At 43.9% G+C, this 8,007-nt stretch overlaps 1 protein-coding gene across 1 annotated transcript; it reads left to right on the top strand.

The window, feature by feature from the left end:
* Positions 1 to 442: 442 nt before the first annotated feature.
* T265_13450 (hypothetical protein) lies at positions 443 to 7,115 on the top strand (the record flags this gene model as incomplete). Its single annotated transcript, XM_009168905.1, has 6 exons — positions 443 to 550; positions 598 to 698; positions 739 to 854; positions 2,578 to 2,724; positions 4,565 to 4,711; positions 6,664 to 7,115. Coding segments are annotated over 6 exons (1,071 nt in total), but the record flags the coding sequence as incomplete, so codon positions are not given.
* Positions 7,116 to 8,007: the final 892 nt, after the last annotated feature.

Below are 8,007 nucleotides of genomic sequence, written 5' to 3'. Positions count from 1 at the left end.
GTCACTAATTCCCATGTTGAGATTGATGTCTTCAGCCTTCTGAGCAACGGAATCACAATCTGTTTACCCATTTGATAACTGAACATACTACCTGATCACTTATGATAGTCAAGACAGTTCTTCCGGACAATACCAGAACTGTGCGTTTTTGGACTTAATTTTATGTATATAATCCACACCCATTTAGCTAAATTGGTTACTAGTGTGCTGAAGCATTATCCGGATAGCAAATAGTGGGTGGGTTTGGAGCATCCATGAAACAAATATCGTTTAGAAAATCTCACTCCCTCTCTTATGTGAATCGGGGTACTTCGAGCACCAAAAGAGCGTCTCATCATCAAATGCTTGTAGTGATTTCTCAACGACAACTAATTTTCCCACACAAGCCACTGATTTTATGCGATATCACAAGTTTTATTCCTGTGTATTTTCCTTTTCAGCTGGCGGTACTGGATTAATCGGAAAGGCAATTTCGGCTCAACTTCTTTCAGCTGGACACACAGTCAAGGTGGTAACGCGAACACCTAAATCCAATAATCATGTGACCTGGGTAGGCCTGTTAGGTTCTCCGTTGTTTTATGTTTGGCCCTCTAAAAGGATTCAATCAAGTCCTCTGGACTGCCACCGAGTACTCAAGTTGTAATCAACACCACTGGGCGGAGCATTGGTGAAGTCAACCCGCTTTTCTGTCTGCCGGGGTATGACAGTTCGAAACTGATGTACCCTGTCTGTCCATAGTCGCTACAAACAATATATTGAAGAAGTCTTCTCCAGTCGAATAGATACTACAAAGATTTTGGTGAAAGCTGCTCAATCATTCCCTTTGAAGGCTTTCATTAACGCGTCGGCGGTTGGTATGTATAATTTTTCATTATGAAAATCGTCTATTTTCATTGATTTTGAAAAACCTTTGTCTCGCTATGGCTATTTCATAATATACCACCAAACTTTCTCCCAACCAGCAATAGGCTCAATGAGGGAAAAAGGTTATTTCGTTTAATGACCCGCCTCTGGGTAATCATTGACGAGGAAGCTATTGTGGTTCTGTTCAGAGGATATCATCCCTTCAGAGGAATCCCTGCTTGGGGTGCAATACCCGTTGTCCATGAAGCTTTTCCGTGTTTTGAGTCCGACATCGTTGGTGGAGATTAAGCGTATCTCAAATATGTATCAATGTGTACCCAAACCTCTATAAGCTCTATAGGTCTGCGGCTGCCGTCGTACAACGTCCACTTGACATAAGTGGCGTTCAAGCGTCAGGCGTGACGAGTCACTGAGTTTGTTCCACAGAATAAAGGTTTCTTCTTCAGAATGGATACCTTCCACCGTTCCCACAGCTAGTTAACCTTATTTGAGACAAAACTGCAAATGTGACATGTCATTCCAACTACAGAATAGTTCTTAGCACCGTGATCTCTCAGAAGTTTGGTGGACGGGTTTCATATTACTTTTCTTGACTTTTCTTGCATTTTCGGTGTAAACAGTTTACCCACTTTTTTCCTGCGCATTGAACAAGGAAGATCAATTTGCTTGTTGATACTCGTTCCAAAACTCCGTCTTGCTGAAAGGGATATCTGATCTTGAAACGAGGTCAATTCTAGAATTCAGTTAATTTAAGCGAAGCTTTCGTGGTTTGCAACTATTTTGGGTTCAATCAGTGTTCTTTACATTGCACAATAACAGATTATAGCTGAGCAATTGATTGTGCTTTGAAGGGCGGAGGGAAACATACAAAGAGCCGATAAAAGACGATCAGGGGCGTTGGATTCTAAACGCCCACACACTGCGAAAGTCCGCCGCTGGGATTCACCGAATAGTCCCAGTTTTTAGCAAGCTCAACGTACAGGCCAAGCTCGTGTGTCAATATGTTGCCACTACTGTTCACAAATACCTTGCGAAAGACCGATGGTAGGACCCACTCAATGGGGACATGGTAGGTTCTTTAGCCAAAATTATTGACTACTCCGTAACATCCTGTACACAGCTTTTAAGCTCGTATTCTCCTCGTATTGTCCTTTAAGACGTCTGAGTGGTGGCCACTAATCGTCTCTCGTCTTTCTCCTACGGTATACAATAGGCCGATGATCATCAGAGCATCAATAAGGGATATTCCAACCGTGACTGCCTGTCCTTCCTTCATTCGGCTTCTCGCTGGTTGTGACAATTGGGGTTCTTTTACACGTGTTCTTCTTCGGAACACCATTCACAGAGACATTCCAACGTGTCTTCAGCCATGGAGTATTGTTCTGCTTCCACAAAGAGAGGACACTCTGGAGACGGGAATTTTCACACTCCTGGATGGCTTGTTTTCAAGGGAACGCTCTTGAAGAAACTAATAAACGATCTTGAGAAATCATTCTAATGAATGTCGACATCTAGGTGGCCGTATTGTTGTGCATGTTACTAGCATGTGGGCTGTTTGTCCCATTGATACGATCAGATGTGCATGTTTATTCTTAAGTCATAGTAGCAAAAGCGTGTGGTGTGTACTTTCGGCTTAGTTGTGACTTTGTATGTTGCTTACAGTAGCATTTCTAATACTGCAGGAGGTTTTCATATCCATTTGTTCCACTACAGGTTTTTACAAACCAAGTCTCACTGAAACGTTTACGGAAGCGGCAGCTTATGAAGACCATGGTATGATTACCCGGCTAGTTAAGGAATGGGAGCTGGCTGCTCAGATGCCGGAACGAAAGGATATCAAGCAATACCAACTCCGCTTAGGTGAGTGGGTTTGCCTCTCCTTTCCCGCTCTTTTGACTTCCTTTCGAAATTCAGTTATTAGTAGGCGGTTTTGTGATTTGTAGGATACTCCTCGTTATCTTGATTTCGCTTCAGCCGGAAACACGTTAGCATTCCCTCGGCACAGGGCTTTTACACACACTCCAATACTGTTCGAGAACAGCTACGGTATACTCCCCTATCACTCGTGAGCGTCACCACGGAGGAAACTCAACGAGTTAATCGCCAATTTCGAAGTACCGTGTTGATAGGTTTTGAAGCGCCTTGTTTTCCAGATATTGGTCTTAAATTTTACGCCATCTTTTCAGTTCACTTCGTATAGTCGTTTCTGGGTCTACTTTCCTAACAAACCTTCGTTACTCCATCGCTATTAACGCTAGCTTATCGGTCGTTCTACTACGGCGTTTATGCATATATATCTAATCTATTAAGCGGAGTCGTTGTTCGTATGGATTGGATAATTGCCGTCGGACTTACGAGCCAAGTGCAAGCTGCACGAAAATCTGCGCGTCCTTCTAATGATGGCTTCATCAGTCACACTGTCAGTGAAGGTAGGAAAGCCCTTCGCCGTGGAATTTTCCATTAGAAAGCACCAACTAAACAGTTACAGGCTATTGGGTCTGCGCGTCAATGATGGCTTCATCAGTCACACTGTCAGTGAAGGTAGGAAAGCCCTTCGCCGTGGAATTTTCCATTAGAAAGCACCAACCCAACTGTTACAGGCTATTGGGCAGGAAAGTAAACCTCTCATATGCACCTTGTTTTTAAAAACCAAATATCCGTCTTCTTCTTTAACACATCTCCTTGAACTTTCTTGGAAATTCCCTGACTATCACGCAATTGTAAACGAGTGTTGCAAAGCAGTTCCACAAATTCCGTAATAAACCCTACCTTCCATTAGACGCGGAGCTGAATTACGAGAAAACCACACACTACCGCATGCTTCCTCAGTAGTATCCACTGTCGAAGTCATTGAATTCCACGGGGAGTTCGGTTTCTGCAGGTGATACGTAGTTCTTATGCGCAGGTTGCACACCAACTTTCACTACATGGTTTTCTGCCGCGCCATATCATCGTTTTCTCTATCACAAGACTGCGTGAGTTTTCATTCTTGCTAGTCAGAATAGTTGCTACTCAGCTGTGGCAGACTACCTCGTATTATAGGGATCGTATATCACAAAACGACGTTATATACTAGTTTTGGATTACACCATTATAGTCCTCCACAGCGACTACCTCTCTGTGTGGAACGTCGCTCTCCGTTCCGTTAAATTCTTTTTTTTTTGTACCACAATGAGTTCCAATGGTTCTGGTAGCAAAAGTAGTTTTGAATTCGTCTCCCGCGCCACTAATCTGTTGCTTTGCAGAGTCGCAGAACTAGCGTGAATTTGAGCTTGGAAAAAATACAACGACCTCTTCAACGCCCACCCTGCTATCATTCCTGTCCGCGGAATTTCCCAGTGCAAACCTCTAGTGCCGGTTGTTTCACGAAATAGTAGTTTGATACTTCCTATAAATGAATTTGTAAAAAGCGATTGACGATAATCTTGAATTACGTATTTTCAGTACACTATGACTCTTAGCCCATGTGAGCGTGTTAGAAACAGCGTGACCATAAACAAATACAATGCAGGAAAGTATTCGCAAATACCCACACGGAAGTGGTTCGTTTAACAAATTTAAAGCCTACGCGAAACCAAGCTACACGCATGATTAGGTATCCACGTGAACTCCCACAGTGGACAAACTGTTGCGTACTAAAACAGTCACGCGGCATTTCTAATACTGCAGGAGGTTTTCATATCCATTTGTTCCACTACAGGTTTTTACAAACCAAGTCTCACTGAAACGTTTACGGAAGCGGCAGCTTATGAAGACCATGGTATGATTACCCGGCTAGTTAAGGAATGGGAGCTGGCTGCTCAGATGCCGGAACGAAAGGATATCAAGCAATACCAACTCCGCTTAGGTGAGTGGGTTTGCCTCTCCTTTCCCGCTCTTTTGACTTCCTTTCGAAATTCAGTTATTAGTAGGCGGTTTTGTGATTTGTAGGATACTCCTCGTTATCTTGATTTCGCTTCAGCCGGAAACACGTTAGCATTCCCTCGGCACAGGGCTTTTACACACACTCCAATACTGTTCGAGAACAGCTACGGTATACTCCCCTATCACTCGTGAGCGTCACCACGGAGGAAACTCAACGAGTTAATCGCCAATTTCGAAGTACCGTGTTGATAGGTTTTGAAGCGCCTCGTTTTCCAGATATTGGTCTTAAATTTTACGCCATCTTTTCAGTTCACTTCGTATAGTCGTTTCTGGGTCTACTTTCCTAACAAACCTTCGTTATTCCATCGCTATTAACGCTAGCTTATCGGTCGTTCTACTACGGCGTTTATGCATATATATCTAATCTATTAAGCGGAGTCGTTGTTCGTATGGATTGGATAATTGCCGTCGGACTTACGAGCCAAGTGCAAGCTGCACGAAAATCTGCGCGTCCTTCTAATGATGGCTTCATCAGTCACACTGTCAGTGAAGGTAGGAAAGCCCTTCGCCGTGGAATTTTCCATTAGAAAGCACCAACTAAACAGTTACAGGCTATTGGGCAGGAAAGTAAACCTCTCATATGCACCTTGTTTTTAAAAACCAAATATCCGTCTTCTTCTTTAACACATCTCCTTGAACTTTCTTGGAAATTCCCTGACTATCACGCAATTGTAAACGAGTGTTGCAAAGCAGTTCCACAAATTCTGTAATAAACCCTACCTTCCATTAGACGCGGAGCTGAATTACGAGAAAACCACACACTACCGCATGCTTCCTCAGTAGTATCCACTGTCGAAGTCATTGAATTCCACGGGGAGTTCGGTTTCTGCAGGTGATACGTAGTTCTTATGCGCAGGTTGCACACCAACTTTCACTACATGGTTTTCTGCCGCGCCATATCATCGTTTTCTCTATCACAAGACTGCGTGAGTTTTCATTCTTGCTAGTCAGAATAGTTGCTACTCAGCTGTGGCAGACTACCTCGTATTATAGGGATCGTATATCACAAAACGTTATATACTAGTTTTGGATTACACCATTATAGTCCTCCACAGCGACTACCTCTCTGTGTGGAACGTCGCTCTCCGTTCCGTTAAATTCTTTTTTTTGTACCACAATGAGTTCCAATGGTTCTGGTAGCAAAAGTAGTTTTGAATTCGTCTCCCGCGCCACTAATCTGTTGCTTTGCAGAGTCGCAGAACTAGCGTGAATTTGAGCTTGGAAAAAATACAACGACCTCTTCAACGCCCACCCTGCTATCATTCCTGTCCGCGGAATTTCCCAGTGCAAACCTCTAGTGCCGGTTGTTTCACGAAATAGTAGTTTGATACTTCCTATAAATGAATTTGTAAAAAGCGATTGACGATAATCTTGAATTACGTATTTTCAGTACACTATGACTCTTAGCCCATGTGAGCGTGTTAGAAACAGCGTGACCATAAACAAATACAATGCAGGAAAGTATTCGCAAATACCCACACGGAAGTGGTTCGTTTAACAAATTTAAAGCCTACGCGAAACCAAGCTACACGCATGATTAGGTATCCACGTGAACTCCCACAGTGGACAAACTGTTGCGTACTAAAACAGTCACGCGTTGTATAATTAAATCTCGATTGTCTAGTTTGTATTTCATCATACAAATCATGAGCTTGGTTCGACGGAGGTGTAAGAAATCCATTCGTTGCGTTTCGTCAGCGGACATCCACACGTTTTGTAATGGCGTTCGATTGTTTCGTAGCGTTTGCAGTCTGCGTGTATCAAGAATCCATTTTTTATCTTTACTGAATTGTTTGTCCAGCGACTCTGCTGCAGGCTTAACGCATGCCATCATTTACCATATGCCTTCTATTTTTCACACGCAACTGCTTTTAGGGGTGGTCCTGGCTGAGAACTCCAATTTCGTCAAATCCCTATACCCTAGCCACCGTGTCGGCTTGGGAGGTCCAATTGCTTCCGGGCGTCAGTGGATATCATGGATCCATTTGGACGACGTCGTGCGTATTGTACAATATTTACTTGACCCTGAATCTTCGGTACCGGTGGGTCCCGTGAACGCAACTGCTCCATTTGCCTGTCGTCAGGATGCAGTCTCCAAGGCTTTTAGCGAGGCTGTCAACGCACCCAATCTCCCTTTCGGTCCCATTCGCACCCCTGCCTTTGTCGCCAAATTGATTCTTGGCTCTGACCGCTCGACCCTTTTGTTGGAGGGACAACGTGTAGTCCCCCAAAAGCTTTTGGACGCTGGATTTAATTTTAAGTATCCGCGTTTGGAGGATGCTTTGGAGGCTATATTTCAACGGCGTCCAACCTCCATTCCTACGGACTAATCCGTTGTTTAGCTAAGTGTACGCTGTTTACGGCACTGTCTGGTACCTTTTAGTGGTGCTTGTGTTTCTGTACGACAAATTAATGTCTATCCGTGCGTAGGTTTCAATGCTGCCATTTTCCATAAAGTGTCGAATTTGTAGCCGTTCGATAAAAAGATTTACTTCAATTTGTTTGTTCAGCGTCGGCAAGACAAGGGAGTCATGCGAGTTTTATCACTGTACCACGAGGCAACGTCAAAGGTTTCTAGCACACGGAGTTTGCTATGCATTTAGTCTGTTTATTGTGGTAGTAAAGTGCACACTCTGAAAGAGGAAGGTCCTTCGAGTCGGGCTTCCGCACTTTTCCGTTGTCATCCAATAAGTACGCGTGTTTCTCGTCCGATTCGTCGCATACTTATCAAGTTCCATCTTCTGCTTTAGACTTACCAGAGGATGTTACATAAATCTTTTCAAACCTGGAGAGTCTCACGACGCAGTTTTTTGTGGACAGAATCACCGGTGTAAGGTTTCGATAAATGCTCATAATATTCGTGTGAGCGTGATGAGATTCGCATTTCCGTTGCTGTCCTAATATGGACACCGAAAACTTTTGTCATTTCTTCGGCACTTTTCCGACACCATACTACCGTGAGACTCGCGGTCACACACGGTGGACACATAGACAGGAAAATAATATCGTAACGTCCACCTGTAGCACCTTTTCGGTACCTAGCTGCTGTGCCGTCGGAACGAAGCACGAGGGCAGCTTATCTAAGCCAAGATAAGAGCGGTCGAGAAGCAGGGGTTGGATGCGTACTTTCCAGTTAGTAAGGTCACACATTAAGCGCTAAGCTGTGTGTAACTTATACTAAAGCGGCAAGCGTTCGTAGCGATCGTCACTCCCGTCGGT

Source organism: Opisthorchis viverrini, assembly GCF_000715545.1.
Source record: "Opisthorchis viverrini unplaced genomic scaffold opera_v5_66, whole genome shotgun sequence".
In the NCBI taxonomy this organism is placed as follows: domain Eukaryota; kingdom Metazoa; phylum Platyhelminthes; class Trematoda; order Opisthorchiida; family Opisthorchiidae; genus Opisthorchis; species Opisthorchis viverrini.
Note: the sequence above shows the minus strand (reverse complement) of the source record. Positions and strands in the feature narration are given on the sequence as shown.